The 19596-nt window shown below is 41.2% G+C and overlaps 1 protein-coding gene across 1 annotated transcript; it reads right to left on the bottom strand.

The window, feature by feature from the left end:
- On the bottom strand, nucleotides 1–18650 carry TSPAN13 (tetraspanin 13). Its single transcript, XM_084281418.1, has 6 exons — nucleotides 18477–18650; nucleotides 6311–6478; nucleotides 4947–5027; nucleotides 3894–4007; nucleotides 3434–3544; nucleotides 1–2218 (listed from the first exon to the last, which is right to left on the bottom strand). Exons 1-6 carry the CDS (start codon nucleotides 18537–18539, stop codon nucleotides 2144–2146), a joined length of 612 nt encoding a protein of 203 aa, XP_084137544.1. The 5' UTR covers nucleotides 18540–18650; the 3' UTR covers nucleotides 1–2143.
- Between the last annotated feature and the right edge of the window lie 946 nt (nucleotides 18651–19596).

The raw sequence follows: 19596 nt of genomic DNA, 5'->3' as shown, positions 1-19596 counted from the left end.
ATACAATAGAAAAACTTTAATCAAATCTTATGCTCCACTGATCTGTCTTTTGAACACTTAAATTCACACTAAGTGTGCTGAGGCATGACAGTTTCTGAAGTAGTAACATTTTCAGTATTTCTTCAGTAACACACATGTACACACTCTATATCACCTACTATAATCATGAAGCTAGAACCACCCCAAACCAAGCTCTAAATACAATGAAGAAAAATTTCAAAGTCGAAGCAATGATATAGTATTATTTTAACATTCAAAAACCTCCTCCTTAATTCTCTTCCTCTGGTTTATGACATTAATGCACAGAATACAAAGCCCATCTAGACTAGGAAAATTAGCTGTTGCTACGGACAGCTTTGAGATCATCACTGTCCTCTTGACACGTATTGAGAATGGCAGGGTAAGTACCCTTTAACAGGACAGCACTTGGAGGAAAATAAAAACAAAAAGACTGTGCATATTTACATTATACTTCAGTAACAGTCTGAAGGCTTTTAAGGTCCCATTCCCCTCAGTACATGGGTTCAGCACGTCCTTGAAGCAGAAAGCAATACTTCCAGACATATGAAGCAGGAATACACAGATCCAACACCAGGAGATGGCGCTACTAGCAGATGTTGAAGAATCATTTGAGGACAAGCTGACCTAAGCTCCTCATAGCCCTCTCCATGTTCAGGTTCAGCATTTTCCTTTGAAACCTCGAAACAATTCCTTCTTGAGAAGCACTGGGCACATGAAGTCTGAAAGCATTCTGATAAGCAGGTATTTCAACTCGTTTGTGCCTTCTTTGCAAAAGCGAGAAGGCATCTGCCTAGCAAAAGGCGACCCCTATGAGAACCTTCTTTCATTTGCACTCAGTGACAGCCCTTCCACCACACTCAGCTACTGTGTGCAAGGCAGATGACCTTAATACACTTCCCTTTTTCTCCCTGCAAAGCTGTCTTTCAGGCTACAGAAACTGCCTACACCATGCTAGAAGCAGCAGTTTAATTAAGAAAAGGTATAGGTCTGCAATTCATTGTGGTTAGAAACAAATGGAACACGCACACCTCCAGCTGCTTACATCTTCCAGCTCATGGATCACTTGTGTTGGAGATTGGACCAGGGACCGTGCTCTCCTTTAGCTTAGACAACACTCAGCACATGAATGATGTGCCATTCTAACGTTAATCTTTTTTTTTTTCCCCTCATTTTTTCTCCTTTTTTCCTCCTCCCCACTAGTCAATTTCTTATCAAATCAAGACTTGAAGTTGGATGACAGAAGAATATATACTGCTAAGTGAGTACAACAATAGTTTTATACTATCTGTAAAAATATTTATACAGCTTTCCAAACACCAAGTCAGGTTTCCTACGTAAACAAGATGACAGACCACTATCAATGCTTATGTTGTGCAAATACCAAATTTCATTCAGTTGTCAAAGAAAAAAGGCTCAGGTTAATTAGCTCCAGATTACATCAATGGTTTTCTTCATTCGTTGTTCTCATAGTGAAGATATCCATAAAAGTACTTCTTTTTAATTGTCAAAACAACTCTAAATCTGCCCCCAAGAAAACAAAACAAACCGGGTACGGAAGGGGTGAAGAGTACAGTAGTCAGTTAATACACACTTACACGCACTACAGATTATAACATCTTTACCTTTTTAAAAAATAAGAACAGGAGAGTGGGAGACCACTACTAAGACAAAAAGAAGTTGACTAGAACTCATTGTAAATCTTAATAAAAATCATACAGCTTCAAACACCCACCATGTAATTTTTATCATTTTAATGAGAAATTACATGAGTTTTTGTAATCAATGAATACAGCAGAAAATACTTTGTTTTTTGGTTTTTTTTTGGACAGCAGAGAAGCCAGTAGTGCTACAAAACTCACTGAACAGAGTTCACCATGTCAACTACTGAAGTCGTAACAGAATTACTCTGACTCTGCCCAGCTACTGAATACTCTGATCTACTTCAAAATAGAGATATTTAAGAAAAACAGTGGGAATTTAAAGATGAAAACCACAAACTTCTTATGGAAAAAATTTTCTTTTGGGTACATGGAGAATCCTTATTACTGGGAAGTATCAAACTGGAGATCTAATATTTTGAAGTAGAGGGTGCAGAGAGAAGATTCAGTCTTTTATAAACTTATCAAAGAAAAGCACTAGGGTTTGCACGGGGATCCTTTTGGTTCCTGTATCTATAGGTCAGCCAGACTCCCAGAATCTGAAAGGAAAAAAACATGCAGATATTATTAAGCAGAGGGAAAGGGTTTCCACCCTCATCTTCCATCAGTTTTAGTAAGTTTGTTTTAAACATAAAACCCCGATAACGAATTTATAGTATATGAGTGTAGGGTATTATACTTTTGCTGAAATTGCACAACCCCACACCAACTACCTTAATTTAAAAAAGAATGCACCTTCTCAGAAGGTATTCTTATCTAGCAATAGGGAGAAGAAAATAAGGCCAAAACTGTATCCACAGTGCTAAGCAAAATATTTATCAGAGGATACCTAGTATCACAGTATCTAGAGCTATCCTTCCCCCCCCCCCAAGATAAATATTCATAAGCCTGTTTTTAGGATAATGATAAATAATATCCTCCAAATTGTTTCACTTCATCAGCTACCGCTTAAGAATAGGGTTATATTCCACTACATTTTCAAATTCCGCATAAAAACACACACACGCACCCCCTACAGCAACTTCACATTTCGAATACAGAAATTGAGGGCAGAAGTCAGAGTAATTGTACTTAAGTTGCTATATCCCTTGCTGCTGCAATATCTACAAACAGTCTGAAAACTGCACTACACAGCAGGAGCAGTATTTTAACATGCCGTACTGTGAAATTATGAAAGATCTGCTCCAACGATTTTTATTCACTGATTGATAAAGCAAGTATATGAACCATCTGGATACTAAAGCATAGAGCCAAAGACTTTAAAAAAAAAGAAAAAAAAGAAAGCACACCATAATGCATAAAATACAGTTCATTTATTATGGTACAGTCTCTGCGCTACTGGAGGCACAAAAAAAAAATCCAAAAATAAACAAAGGAGCATGGAAGAACAGAGAGAGCAGGGAGAACATGGAAATAAGCTAAAAGTAACAGCATATCTTTATTACTTTTAGATAACAGTAAACCTGAACAGCTAACTTTTTGCAAAATTTAGGCTTTATAGCACCACATTTTAATGCATTACATAGTAAGTTTGTAGTCTAAATAACAGAAAGTCATAAATACTCCCAGTGTTGAATAAAGACAAGCCCTACTTTTGGCAGACTTAAACAAGCTGATAAAGTGAAAAGCTTTGACCTTATTAGGTTTGACCATGTGGGGAGTTCCTGTAATAAAACCCCTAAAACTTAAGGCTTTGTTTTGTGTCACAATTATGGGGGGGGGGGGAGGGAAGCACTGTTTTCTAACCTACTTACCTCTGTGAAACTGAAGAAGAGTCCTATGCCTCCAACAAATCTGAGCACCATTCCAGAATATTCTTCTATTATCGGTGCACATGGTTGACACTGGTGACTTCTAAAGCAATCCTGTAACAGATACAAACGGAGAATTGCATTCCATTTTCTGATGAAGCTTCACTGATTGAAAGTATCCAGTTAGCTTTATAGAAGACTGCGAGCCACAGACAAAGCTTTAGGAACTATAAGACTCCAAAAAAGCAAGTACACAAATAGAACCTTTAAAGAGGGCTCTGTAAGGTTCCCAGTAAGTTAAATAAGGACCTTAGTATTATCATTACAACTAACTTACAGATTTGTTAAAAACCTCTATTTTCTTCAACTATGAAAGCAATTATACATTATTGAACAAATACAACAATAGAAGGTTGAGGTCTTCTTACACTTCAAAAAAAAAAAAAAAAAAAACAAAACTTACAGAGGAGCAGGTTTCATTCGGATCAAAGACTCTGAATCCACAACAATTGAGATTTCTCTCAATATCTGTTCTTGCACTGTTAGTGTTATTCCATCCCACCTCTAGAAGTTGACTCTACAAGACACAAGCAAATACATTAATTAATCTGTTTTATATATCAGTGGAAACCAACATGAGGCAAAGTAGGTGATTCTCTTTTTGCTTCCTTCATAATTGGAACAACGGTTGACTTCCCAAACACAGCTCAAACAGAAATCTTATGTGATAGCTTCTCATTGAGCAGGCACATCCAAGTAACAGAAATGACGTTTCTTAACTAGCTTTGCTCCACCAATTATATAGCCCTTAACAACTAAAACCTTCAGATCCCAAAGTCTAACAGAATAACATATTAAAGAATGACTTCAATGTTCAAACAGTCTGGATTGCAAATGAGATTGCAGCACTTAGCAGCAGCACGTTTATGGTCGTAAATTGTTTTCCTCCAATCCTTTTCCTAAACTGAACAAGAGCACGAGTAATAGAACACACGACTAATCTAAACATGATTGCTAAGGTTTTAAACAAACTGTGTGTACATGTAGAAGCTGGTCATTTCATCACTATACCCTTGCCTCCTTCTTATGCAGTAAGAATTGTTCTCCATGCCACAGACGCTTGTCTTACTTTTCCACTTATGGGTCAGTCACTCCTGTACCTAATGTAGTCATAACTTTTTCAGTTACACAAGAACAATTCAGTGGATTTATCACCTTTACATCATGATTACTGTAGATTTTATCAGCTTATCTGGAACTGCTGAACACATGATATACCACGCTGCTACAGCTGTGAACATAAACCTAGATGGGAACCTTAAAATCAAAACAATTAAAAAATAAAAAAAGACATCCGCAGAGCATTTTTAAACCCAGATTTTCTTAAAATATGCACTACACACTTGGAAAACTACATATATATGTATAGATAAATATGCACACACACATACATATAAATACATGAAATAAAATATTATGCTATAGATTAACTGAGAAGTCATTAAACATTTCTTACCTGCTGTTCCTTGTTTAGTGCCAAACAGGCACAGGAGACAGAAAACTGGACAATAAAAACCAGCAAAAGGATGATCATGTACTAAAAGTAGTAGTTAAAGATACTCTCAAATTAATTTTGTTTATAGAACACAAATGACTAATGGCATGCCTTATTTCATCAGATAAGGACAGGTCTTTGGAAACAAAAGAACTACAGAAAAAATCTAACTAGATGTGGAAGAGATAACAAATAACATCCCCAGAACTCAATCACCATATGTTATCTCATTTTGGCTATTAGTATTCACAGCTTGTATTTTGGGGTTTTGGTATTTCTTGTTTAGGAAGACAATATGAGCAAAGAAATAATGAAAGTTGAGAGAGAAAAAAAAAAAAAATCTCTGTAGTTGGTTTCTTTAGCTTTACAGACTAAGGTTGCCATTTCAAGATACTTCACTTACAATGATAAATAAAATACTTCTCCAGATATTACACATTTTTTGCTTTGTTCAATGACATCACACTGTAATTAATTAAAAAGGTAACTTTAAGATAGATTATAAAAACTGAGAGCTGCTTTTGGAACACAATTTTGCACTGATGTATCTGAAAACAGTATAAAACCAAAAAATATCATGTTTTATTTATTCATGTTTTGGATTCACAATTTTACTGCCATGTTCCAAGGCAAAAACCTTACCTCATGTAATTAAATTGTGTATGATGCAGACATCACTATTTATTCACAGACCACAACCAGAAATATAAGAATTTTATCTGATTAATCTCTTCTCTCATCCAAACAGATCAATTTTGTTATGCAAGGCAGCACCACGGACTGCTTACCCATAAAGGGACAGCACAGCACACTGAAAAGGCCTGTGCTTCTTTCAAATCTGGGTTCACATTTAAAGACCAGGTATGAAATAAAGTGCTTATTGGCAGCATGTATGGGTAACAACACCCTCCTCTGCCAGCTACAGCCAGTTTACTGTCTGGAAGTATTGTCTTCCTCCACTGTTAAACGTTAGTAGTTCACACACTCCAGCTTGCTAGATGGTTGAGTGCACAGTGAGAAGGGTTTGTAACATGTAACACAGTGGCACACTTCTCAATCTTCTCAAAAAGCTGAAATATTTTAATTTTTAAAAAGAGAAGGATAGAATAGTTCTGTCTTCAAAGTGAAAATAAGGGCAGAACAAGGAAATTAGAATAAAGTAAACAGGGAATTATGTTTAATTTAAACTGCACCTGACCAAGCCAGAAATTCACAGCTTTGTTCTGTTTTTGAAGCACCTTCCACAAGGTGTCAGCCCACAGAGCAGGTTGTTGACATGGCTTGAACCAAGTTATGATTCATGTACTAACACATCAGAAGGATACAAAGAACAGCAATACTTGATGATGTTTCACCGCACCAATCAATCCAACAAGGGCAATGAGGAAGAGGAAGATGCCTACTGCAATTGCCACTCCGACAACTCTGAAACTAGAGATGAGGCCAAAACCGATTCCCCATGCTGCAATTCCAATCAGCAGCAAGCTTACCAGCTGGAGGGAAGAGAAAACAGAGTTAGTCTGCATGTTAAAAGAGGCTCAACCAACACACAGCTACATTCCTTACGTTAAGGTTGTTAACAGAAATGTACAATTCTTTCCAGTTCAAAGAGAAGCAGCACAATGCTAAACAAACTAATTTTCCACTTCATCCTGGAAATGACTTTACCAGATGTTTTAAGGCACAGATACTCCTCAACACTGTTACAGAGGAACTGTGGTAGCTCATGCAACATGGCTTGACTTGTAGGCTATCTGTAACTGACTAGAAACAGTGAATTTGTGTGGATTATAACAGAATTGACAAAATAAGATAAAAATCATCATCTTTAAAGTACAGAATGGTAGAATGAAACTTCCCGATGTTTTCTGCAACTCTGCATATTTATGGAGTATAGCTCCACAGCTCTAAACGTATAAAAAAAACGTACTTTGCCAAAACTTACCGTAATCAGAAATACTTGTATTAATTCGTTACAGAAGATTCTGTGTAGTACATGATATAACACAGCAGTTAAAAAGGTCACACAAAAATACCTTTTAGATCTGTATCTCAAGGACTGCATATAGTGCAACAATTAAGGGGTCCTGTCTCTGCTATGTGTTTCATCAGGAAATTAGCTCTCCTATGAGGTCAATCCTACTTCAATACCCAAAGCACTCCTATGCTGTTTCCTTCCTTTTAAAGATGGTATTCGGGGAAAGCAAGCAGAATCTGTCCCAGTTAGTTAGCTAGAATTTATTGTTTATGTGGGCAGGAAGCTCCAGCCTTTCCTGTTTCCAGGCCAAAAACATAGGAAAAAAAAAAAAAAACAAAAAAAAAATTTCCAACATGAAAAGCTGCAGAGAAATCTGCAATGAGTTACAACAGGAGGGAAGAAGCAGACAAAGCAACGCAGATGTCCTTGACACAAGATGCCTAACACTCATTTGAAACAGTTAGACCTATGCATAACATATCGCCTATTACATTCTCCATTAAATAACATCAATTTGACATGCAAATTTCAACTTTCCCAAAACCTGAACTCACCAAAAATACCCAGAAGCTGTATTATTATAAAAAGTAGTAAGCACTCTGTCTAGTCCAACTGCATGGCTTTATTCAACAACAAATATAGAGCAGCACTTACACTTGTTTGAACAAAAACTGATGAACAAGATTATCATGACATTTTACTACTTACCAGAGGGATTTAAAAAAAAAAAAAAAAAAAAGTAAATTTCCAGTTTAACCATCATTTCAGTATATTTACCCTAAAGCAGGGCATTTTTACTGGTTTTAATGCTAAACGTGATTCTATGAGAGCGTATTTTTTCAACTAAAGTATCTTTTAGAAGACTGGTTGATATAATGCTGCTTTTGAGAGAAGGAAATCTAAAAGAACATCGAGAAAGCTTGTGAGCTTTCTTGATCACAAGTTTGATGCTCAGCAAGATCGAAAAACAGTGGGAGTTTCCCCCAGCTTGCGTTCAGACAGAAACACATCTCAAAAAAGTTCTTATGAAAAGCCACAAATCCTCAGGAGAAATTTAATCAGTCTGCAAGAAGAAAAGGAGGGTATTTGCCATCCCTACACCTTCCGTTCACAACATGAAGAGACAGAAGAGCAGTATAACAGTGTTAGAAATTGTTCAATACCAGTAGAGTTTCAGGATTAATTCACATATTTGTTTCTCTTAAATGAAAAACCTTAATCATCATGTTTAGTGAAAATCAAAACACTGGGCCAAGATGTCAAGAATCTAAATTACAGGGAAGAGAAAAATAAGAAAACAATAACAAAAGCGCCTTGGCTCTGCCACAGACAGATCTTCTGAACGTATGCTGCATAAGGCTATAAATTTCCTAAAACTGCTGGTTAAAAATTAGCCACGCTATCAGAGAGTTAAGTGCAAGATCTTCCTGTTCTGATCTATGCCCATTCACTTTATTTCATTGCTTTGTACCACAGGAAAGATTCATTTTACTACATTAGCGTCAGAAATGCCCATATCTTTGCTCAGTTATTTCTTAAAAATTCTAAAACAGGTTTATTAAATCACCTTATTCTTAAAAGGATCAAAATCAAAAAACAGGAGATCTAAACAAAATCTATGCTTAAAACATTCTTAGATGTGTGGTATGTGAGCTGCAGAGTACCCCTTACTTCTTGCTGCTGTTAATTGCCTCAGCTTCCACTGCTCCAAGGATATGTACATTAAACAAATATGTATGACACCAGAAATTATTACCATGACCTTCTGGCCCAAAAAACATTTGTGGTAGAAACAGACACATAAATCCAGAACTGCTATGATTTTCAGCAGACAGTAAAAAGGAAAAAAAAATACTCTTCTAGACTCTTAAACCTGTTGTTCAACCTCAAATGTTCAATAGTCTGGTGGCCAGCTTTGACCAAAAAAAAAAATAAATAAATAAGAAAGAGATAAGTTTTCTCTTCATTTATGAAGCTGACCACTGCCTAATTCTTCAAAACATCTGGAAGTTCCTTATGATCACAGGTCTATATTACTGGGTTCCGGTTGGCAAGTGATGTGAGAATGCTTCATCCAGTATCAGCCAGATTGGGATCAAAGCCACTCCAGACTCCTCCAATTTCAGCCACTTGAAAGTGTGGAAAATTGACCGTGTATTTCAAAACTGAACGCAAACTGAAGGCTTACAAACCATTTTCAAAACGGACTTAGGATTAAGCTTGTGCCTCTTCTGCATGTTGAAAGATGAATTTTTTTTTATTCCTTTGTTTTCAGTTGTGGTTCGACACTGGGAATCATCCCCTCTGGCTTCTTATTACCAGGTCGACAGGTGGCTGTCAGGAAGCGTCAGACATGCAATTCAGCAGCTACAGATCCAGACTGTAGACGTAACCAATTGCTCAGATGTAGGTCTCCAAGAAACGAACTCCCTGTCTAGTAAACTAAGCTTTTCAACTCTTTTGTCCTCTCCCTCCAAAGAATAAAGGCATTTTTCCCTGTTATTGTTCATTCCGTTAAGCAATAAAGGCAGAGATATATGCAGTTTTATAGCGTCATAAGGTGAAAAACTAAAGTAAACACATACTACTACAAACAGGAAAAATAACTTAAGCTGTTTTGGGAAGTTTTTACAGTTCTGTAAAACAAAGCAAGATTCTTAGGTTAAACAACTGTTTAGCTGCTACTCAACACTGTATATTCAGGTGTTTTGAAACAAAGAACTTAGATGTAATATTTCGAAAAGTTAACCTACTGTGACTTTGAAATTAATCATGGTTCAAAAAAAAAAATCAGTGCCCCTAACTACTTTTAAATGAACAGTATGTACATTCTAGAGGTACCAACTTTTTTTATTTAAAAACTCATCTATTTCTGCTAAATAAAGACAAAAGGATTGTACAGATCTTCCAAATGTCATGTTTAATTTTACTGACTCAACATTTCACAGCAGCAACCCCCCGAAGAAAATAACGTCATCTTTGGAAGACTGAAGTAGAAGTGAAACTATTTTCTCTACATAAATTTTACATTATGTAAAGCTAGCCTTACTTACTGGTGCTTCAAATATTTACTACCAAAAACATAGCAAATCACAGCCCAGTTTCTAGTGAATAGGACAGATCTGTTTTCCCACAGGTCATTAATAAGCTGAAAAAACTTGGGTTGGAAAAATGGACTGTTAGATTGAATGAAACCTGGCTGGAGCTTAAACAGTTTGAGCTTAAACAGTAGTAATGGATGGCTCTGCATCCTGCTGGTAGCTGGTAAGGGGGTTGATAGAGGGGCCAACATCACTCAGCATCTTCAACAACAGCCTAGGTGATGGAATAGAACAAATCCTTCAAACATCCATGGATGATACTAAACAAGAAAGAGGGACTGACTCTCCAAATACTAGAGGTTCAACTCAGACCTTGATGAACTTTGTGAGGTTTTTATTGGCTCACTCCTAAAGTGCAGAATTGTGCACCTGGGTTATGTCATTGCAGCCTGGGAACAGACTGGCTGAACAACAGCCTTCCGAGATAGACCTGGGGATCACACAGGTTGCCAAGTGGAATACGAGCCAAAGTCTGCTCTCACTGTGAAGGGAAAGCCAAGAGGAGGACGATCAAAGGAAACTCAATGCTGGAGAAGCTGCAAGCTGAAGTACTGTGTCCTATTTCAAACCTCCCAAGTCAAGAAGAAATATGAGAAGCTGGAAAGGGTCTCCGAATGGCCTGGAGATTTGAAGACAATGTTTGAGAATCAGGTGATGGAGCTAGGTTTGCTTAGTCAGTAATAATCTAATAGTAGCTGAAAATGAAGGAGTGTTATGAAAACAATGGAGGCAAACACTTCTGAGTACTGCCAGGCAACAAAACAAGGGTGACAGCCACAAGCAATGGCTTGGAAGGTCCTGAACATCAAAAAAAATAAAACATCTGCAAGGTGGTTTGGTGCTACACTCAAAAAGATGATGAAATCTCTGTTCTCTGAGGTGTTCAAGACTGAAGTAGACAAAGCCACAGCTGGCAACCTAGTGTTGCTCATAATCCTGCTCAGAGCAGAAGCCCAGACAAGTGGGCCCTGAAGTCCCCTCCAAACACCACTGCCAGCAGATCTACCATGGAAATTTTACCACTCCCCACACCAAAAATCCAAGTTTTATGAGAAGGATGGGGGACAGGTTTAACACTAACCAAGGACTCTGCTGAACCACCTGGTTCATTAAATACTACAATCTCCTAAGCCATGCAACAGCAAAACACCTTCTTACAAGTAGTTCTCAATAAAAGAGCTACAAATGGTTCTTCAGAAGTACTTACACAGTGATTTAAAAGGTCCCATTCACTTAAGAGCAAAAGAATTTATTACAGCCTCAAACTAGAGCAAGTTGTCTCACAGAAAGATACTACAAGCACATACTATCCACAAACCAGAAAAGCAAGACAGAGCCCCAGGAAGTATATGAATATGGGGAAACAACAGCCAGTATTCCAAATTTAAGACTCTCTGTGGTGGCTTTACCCTGCCAGGCAGCTGAGCTCCACCACAACTACTCTCTCAATCCCCTTCCCAAAAGGAAATGGGGAGAAAATACGATGTGGTAAGGACAGAGAGATCACTCAATAATTACCGTCATGGGCAAAACAGACTCAGCATGGGGAGATTAATGTAATTTATTGCCTATTGCTATCAAGCTAGAGCAGTAAGAAACCTAAAAATACCTTCTCCCCCATCTACCGTCTCCTACGTCCTTCCCCCAACAGAACGGGGGCTGCGGTCAGTCCCTGATGCTTCACCTCCACCACTCCTTCATGGTCACTCTCAGCCCCTGCTCCCCCTGGGGTCCCTCCCACAGGATGCCGTCCTTCCCAAACTGCTCCTGCGGGGGCTGCCCACAGGCAGCAGCTCTTCAAGAACTGCTCCCACATGGCTCTGTACCACAGGGTCCATCCCCCAGGAGCAAACTGCTCCAGCACGGGTCCCCCACAGGTGGCAGCTCCCCCCAGACCCCCTGCTCCTGTGTGGGCTCCTCTCCATGGGCTGCAGCTCTGGCCCGGGGCCTGCTTCTGCAGGGGCTCTCCATGGGCCGCAGCCTCCTCCAGGCCACATCCACCTGCTCCGCCGGGGGCTCCTCCACAGGCTGCAGCGTGGAGATCTGCTCCATGTGGGACCCATGGGCTGCAGGGGGACAGCCTGCTCCACCAGGGAGCCTCTCCACAGGCTGCAGGGGAACTGCTGCTGTGTGCCTGGAGCACCTCCTGCCCTCCTGCTGCACTGACCTTGGGGGCCGCAGGGCTGCTTCTCACTCCTCGCTCTCTCAGCTGCTGTTGCACAGCAGTTATTTTTCCGCCCCCCCCCCCCCCCCCCCCCTTCCTTAACTCTGCTCTCCCAGAGGCCCACCCAGCATCGCTCCCTGGCTCAGCTCTGGCCAGCGGCAGGTCCCTTTGGATCCGGCTGGAGCTGGCCCTGACCTGACATGGGGCAGCTGCTGGGCTCTGCTCACAGAGGCCACCCCTGCAGTCCCCCTGCTGCCAAGCCCTTGCCACGTAAACCCAGTACACCCTTGTTTACTACCTTCACCAATACAAACTCCAGCAACCTTTTCTAAAAACACATACACAATAACCCAATATATAAACCCACAGATTTGAAATTAAATGTCTTCCTGGAACAAACCTACAGGCAGCACAAGTCCTAAGAGAAGAACAGTAGATTTCACTATGAGGTCAAGTACTTTTTCTACAGAGTCTGAAAAAAAAAAAAAAAAAGTAAGAAAATCAAGCATCTTGTCATTAGAGAAAATGTTACTCCCATATCAGCATCTATTTTAGAAAGATTTTAGGGACTGTATGTTCAAGATCAGTGGAATGAATCAGACTCCACTTGAAGCATCTTCCATTATACGCGTCTAAAAATACACATATAAATGTTTGTCCATTACACACACACACTTGGATTTCAGAGATGCTTCAAAAAAACAATTTATAGACAAAGTAGAATTTCTTTGTGACAGAAGCTGAAGTCATCACAAGTTTGCTTGTCCCATCCTCCAGTTAACTTATTGTTAACACGAATAAAGGATTAGCCTTTATAGTACTTGTCTGGTTTTCTTTTCCCTTAATATTGCATAAAGTACTCCTTTAAGTCATCTGAAAGCAAAAAGGAAAACAAATTCTTAATTCACCAGTCTTTAAATCCAAGTTTTCCTGTGCACAAGGTTGCTCATTTGCACTACCACTGCACCAGATAAATGCATTTCCCTTCACACTTACCCCATGTATTTATACACAAGCTTAACTTCTATGTTACAAAAAGAAACCAAGACACCAAGAAATGATTTCACTAGACACCACTACTGACAAACAATTCAAATGACCAGACCAGTTCCTCCTTCCCTCAATGGCATGCCATAAGCAAATCTGCTATTTTCACTGGCTAGCAACTTTTCAGCATTTCAACTAGCTTCAACTGCTTGCTAGGAAGCAAGTCAGACACAGAAATTAGCGTTCTCAGTACTTCTTTGTAGCCTCAGACCAAAACAGAGTTAATAAAAACTACATTTCAGAAGTTAAATTTCAAGAAATACGGCCTCGCCATTCCTGCATTAAGAGACTATAAAGCCTTCGCACCACTATCAGCAAAGAAAATATTTACAGAAGAGCTGTCAGACTGGATAAGGAAGAGGAACTGAAATCAGAGAGATTGCACACATGATGAAACGCATCCTCCCTGACCCCTCTCTCTCTCTACACAATTCATAATCATAACACTTCTTTTAAGGGGGCTTTAAAATCTAAACCTGAAGTGGTATATTGTGTATTATATTGTGTAGTGGTATTTTGATGTCAAAGATTTCTACCACTCTCCCCTTCAACTCGGTCAATCATTTCTTCACATCCACAGAGAATCTACAAGACAATTTTTCTGGTTCCCCACACTTCATCTAAAAACAACGTGTTAATATAAAAGGCAGTATGTGCTGGTGCACCTTTAGCAAGCCACGACTAAGTGAAATTGATTTTTATCACGCCTGCAGGTTATCCAACCCATAAGCAACTTTGCCTCTCAGTATTTCTTCAGCTTTACTGAAAGCAAAGTTAAGGTTAAGCAGGAAAGCTTTGGGCACTTCCAGAGGATTTCCAACAGAAAGCAGAACCTTTCACAATTATAATACTTATTCTATTTACATGAGGAACTATCAGTGGTCTGGTTACTGAACAGCCTTGAAAGGCATGATGTGGAGTGAGCAATTTATGTGAAAGGCAGCATTCCTGTCTCTTATCACAGAAGCCAGCTCCTTGGGTTTGATGGCCCAGTTCAGAGTTCTTTGTGTTGTTGGCCAGTAATTAGGAACAAATTGTTGCTGACCATGTCACAAGCTTCTGTAAGGTTGAACCAGCAGTGAGATTTAACCCTTGTTTTGTACTCCATGGTTTTGGGAAATGCAAGCTTTCTGCTGTATAATGGGAGCAGCTGTCTTTTAAAATGCTTACTTTTGCTTGCCCCCTCCCTCCCCCCCCCTTTTTTTTTTTTTAATAAATGGAAAATGTTTTCAGGAAGCCCAGTGATCCTTCCACACATATTTCATAAATGATCTTCTTCCACAAATATTTCACCCTCCACCTGAAAACGTCAGTAGAAAATAATGATTTGAGCTCCAAGACTACTTCAGGGCATTCAAAGGGCATCTCTAAATGATACTGGTTTTAAAGTGTCCACCTGCACTGTCAGAATGGTTGAACACATCAGAAAACAAAACATACCATACTCCATACGACCTCCCCCTTCTGCACCCTATCATTCTCCAGTTCTTTTATTAAGCATGGTGGTCTGGCCTTCCTAGGCCTTCCAACTGCAACTACATACTCTGCACAAGCTGTTTCTAAATAAATAATTAAAAAAAACACTTAAACACTCATATCTGATCTAGAGACCCACAATTTGGCTACAAACTGACACACAGCAAATCTGAGCGCATGCCCAAGGACTGACAAGTTTTAAAATATATTTCAGTGTAGATACTCTTTGGTATTCTCAAGTGTGAGCACAGAAGCTTTCCAGAAAAGCCAAGGAAAACAAACACACTAAATTAACATGACCAACATTGACCTTCCTTGCCACATAGTCGGGAGCTTCTGTACCACTGTTGGACTTACACACAAAAACAGCACAGCTCGTCCTGCTGCCTTCACACTGTCCTTGGGAAAGAAGGAACCACTCCAAGGCAGCCTGCCCCGTCTGCTGAGCACCCAGTCAGGACAGTGAGTTAGAGCAGCCCGATGCACAGGCAGGTGCTGCAGCAAACTTGACCTGCACGCTTGTACACAGACCGGAGAGCGTCAGACACAGCAAGCTATTTGCTGCTTGCTTCTCAGGGCAGAAAAACTTAGTTGAACCAAAAGGGAACTGAGCTCAGAGATCACAGGTTCCTCTACCACTGTGAAAGAAATTGCTGTGTAGGACAGGAATTGGGTTTCTCTGATTACTGCCTGCTAGTACCTGGGTCTGCATAACCACTGCAGCAGGCAGGAAATTACCAGAAAGCACAAGCGACAGCTGCATTCCCTTTCCCTAGGAAAATCCAAATGTTTACCCTGCCTCTGACACCAGCTCTCTCTATCCAGAGTGAGAAGAGATGGAGCCTGCACACTTCCTGGGGGATGCAAGGTGCTCTCCCCTCTGCACTGGGAAATGTGCAACTTCCACGAGCACTATTACAAGCCCCACCATGCCAAACACTTGCTGCCCAAATCTGGGGTTTTCTGTCCTCATCTTTGCATATATTTACATAACACAGGGAAGGCAATTTTGCAAAGGTGGCAGACAGAACAAATGTAGTAATTACTTACAGTAATTATTGCACCCAGAGAACAGACAGCAAGAGGTAAAGGAAAAAAAAAAACACACAAACTTTCAAGTACAATACTTTCAATAGCGATGCAAAGAACAGGGAGGGCACTGAACAGGCAGTCTAGAAACAAGTTCAGAGAGCAAAGTACTATAAGAAGTAGATGATTTTGATAAGGTGCTTTCTAGTGTTATGAGGAAACATGGATGCTCTCATGGCATGAGCCCTGTGGTACTAAAGAAAATACTTACTTTTAATGATAATGTTTTACCTTAAAATCAAACAGCCACTCTAGGTGTAAGAAAAACTGAAAGCCTGCTCTTAAAAACAAAGGCAAGATATTTACATACTGAAAACAAACAGTTAATGTTTGGTGCTGCAGGAATAACTAAGCTGCTCAGGTAATAAAAACAGCAAATACCATCCAAATGAACTGTATTTTTTTTTAATTTAAATACATTTAATGTTGCATCCCAGCCACCACTTCAATCTTTCATCACTAGCCAGGACTTGGGAATTTCCCTTTCCTTTCTGGGGAATCTGATCTGAAATAAGATATCAACTGTTCACCCTTCAACAGAATTACTCAGGACTTCCTTGAAAGGAACACTGTCTACCTAAGGAAATCCTTGTCTGATTAAAATGAGCAAATACCGGTGAGGCAAGCAACTAGGGTTCTCTCATACCTGGAAGATTAGAAACCTGTAGTTACAATGCATCCTTGAATCCAGATGAACTCCACGGACAGCCCTTTTAAACAGTTTATATTGGTCTGACATTCACAGGAAAACATAAATATGATTGACTAAAACAAAATTGGTCAGATATCTAAAGCTAGAACTCTAAAAATTATTGTAGGCAGACAGTTCTTCCATGTAAAACCTTATTCTAGCAATGCACTTCATTTTATACATACTAAGCCAACAGTTTCAATTATTTTTCTCTACTCTTCCTATACCTGCAAGGAACCATACTGAAGTCAGCAAGACTCAGATGCCAGAATTACTCACAGAAAAAAAAAATTAAAATAGAATCTGTGCCTAAGGACATTAACTCAGTCCAGAGAAAAACCAAAACGCATCAGCAAATATCACCTGAAAAGAATGGTAAGCAAGCAATTAGGTTAGGCAGTTTCTGGTTTCTTACCTTAAGCCAGTAACTGATTTATTACTGCCAGGATATGTATTTTTCTTGGTATACAAGAAAATAAGAGTAAAACAAGACAGCAAGCCCCAATATCCTACTTTGCTGTTTTGAAATTCAAGATATTCTAGAAGTGCTTAAAAAAAAAAAAAAAAGCTTAATACAAACTATAACTCCCCCAAGCACGTGATACAGACACATTGATGTAGCTGAATGTTCAAGAAGTGTTACCTAACAGAGCTTGTTATCTCTCCTCACTACTCCTCTCACCAATCCTTGCTGTGAATTACTGTTGCTTAAAAAGGTGAAGCTCGTTCTCTGTTGGTCTTCCATGTGCTTTTCCAGTTTGGAAAACTGAGAGCAGGCCATCTCCTCTCTTACCAATCATTAATCGGCAACACAAGCAGTAACAGGTGGATATCCCAGTTACTGTAATTTAAAGTCATTCCTTCCTCTCAGCAAAAGCATATGCTCTGCACAGGTGACACAGATGAATACCAAGTGACACCCACAAAGTAAATTCTACTCAGAGACATCAGAGCAAGATTCAGGGCACAGGTACATTGCACAGGTGTTACAAACGGTACCACGGAGGTCTGAGAGATCAACCCACCCCTTTAAGGCTAAATATGCTCACAAGTCCTACCGGACCCCATAGATCTGGTTAGTATCTGCCTGTCAGAATACGCAATGAGATTTCATGAAAAACGCATACAGATTGAGATTTGTGCACATATATTACATTAGAAAGACCTACATTTTTCTCACCTGTCGTACAAGAAATAACAATTAAGAAAATAAAATCTTGCTTTACATCTTGGTTTACTTAAAGAGAAATCAGGGTGGAGCACTCCAAGTTACCTTCACCGTGGTCTACTACACAAAGGTTACCTGAGACTACAGATGCCAAAGCAGACGATGCCTGCCTGCTCTGTTAGCTGGGGCGAACGTGGGCAAGGCACAGTGCCACAGGGACCCCGTGCGACTTCCTAGGACCACCCGGTGTTCCCACCACAGCGAGAAGCAACCCTACACCCACTCACACCCCTCCAAGGAGCTTACAGCCACACCTGACAAACCGCTGGCGACGGGAAGGGTTTGGTGGCTGAACCCCATCAGACCCGCTCACTCCCTGGGCACACGCAGCCGGGGGCAGCCATTACACGCAGCCCTGCTCCCCGCGCTGCCTCGTGTGAGCATGGAAAAGGAGGAGAAAAAAGAAAAAAAACACCCACACCCCAACCACCAACGTTACTGCTGGCTGTTGAACACCGCCCCCCAGACTCACCGAAATAACAGCAGGTGCCTGCCCGGGGGCAGGACCCCCCAGAGGGCAGTTACCCACCCTAATGCACGGCGTCCCCCTCCTGCCATGCCCCCGCTCCCTTCTCGGGGAGGCAGCGGAGCCCAACCGGGGGGCAGCGGGACCCCCCAGACACACACCGCAGGGCTCTCCCCCAGCCCCGCGGGGCAGCCCTCGCCGCCAAACCCCGTCCCCCGAAGCCCCCCGCGCCGCCCCGCGCCGCCCCGCACCGTGTAGAGCAGGTTGAGGGCGCAGAGGCAGTTCTTGGAGCAGGCGAAGCCCCCGCACACCATGGCGCCGGTGCCGGTACCGCTGCCGGCGCGGTGCGGTCCGGGAGAGCCGAGCCGAGCCGCGGGGAAGCCGCACCGCCCCCGCCCCGCCGCCAGCAGGTGAGCGGCGCCCGCTGATTGGCCGGGCCCCGGCGCAAAGGTAACAATATGCAGATGAGGGGCTGAGGGGATGGGGATGGCGCTGGCTGCTCTCTGAGGAGCAGGGGGTGCTCGGGGCTCAGCCCCGGCCGGCCTCCCCTGGGGCGTCCCCCTGCCGTGCCTGGGGCCTGGCGCGGGGGTACGGGGGGAGAGGCGGCGCTGGGCGTTACCGGGGGGTCGGCACCGCCTCGGCCATTTTGTTGTGCTGCCGCCTGCAGCCGCCTTCCCCCTCCCCTGGTCTGTGATCGATAGCCTCACCCCCGGGGTAATGAAAAGGAGGCGTTCAAGGGGTTGTTTTTCCAGAGCATTTGGAGTACTGTGAAGTTTCACTGGCTCTTTGTGTATTTCTTTTTTTTTTTTTTTTTCCCCTTTTTTTTATTGTCAGGTTCTTTCTGTGCCTTCTCCTACAAGCCTACATCAGTACATTTCCTTAGTATGAGAGTTAAATATTTTTCCTCATGGGCAGCCACACAAAATAACCCATCTATACCATTTCACAACAGCCTTCCCAAATTTGTGCTGCTGGTTCCACTTGACTGAAGCACTGTCCCGGTTCACCAGTACCCTCCAAAACCCCATCTTCAGACCCTGTGGAGCGATGCCGTGCAATAAATGCAACAGGCCCAGTAACTGCAGGCTACTTCAGGGTGTGCACATGTTGCAGGATTGGTGACCAAAGTGTTTTCTTATCTTTTTCTGTGCTTCACAAAGAGGCAAGATCTGTGTTCCTCCACCATGATCACTTGGGCTGTTTTGTAGCGCTGTGGCTTTATTGCAGGAAGGTTTGGTGCCAGAGCAAAACTTGCCAGCGATGGTCAGTTCCCGGATAGCAGAGGAAGCTGCATCTACTATCTGATGAATTCACGACAATTCTTAATGGGAACTTGTCATCAAAACAATTTAAGAAGGAAATTTCAAAAGC

The sequence above is a fragment of the Netta rufina genome (genome assembly GCF_964035555.1).
Source record: "Netta rufina genome assembly, chromosome: 2".
Taxonomy (NCBI): Eukaryota; Metazoa; Chordata; class Aves; order Anseriformes; family Anatidae; genus Netta; species Netta rufina.
The sequence above is the reverse complement of the archived record's forward strand: the minus strand, read 5'-3'. Positions and strand labels throughout refer to the sequence as shown.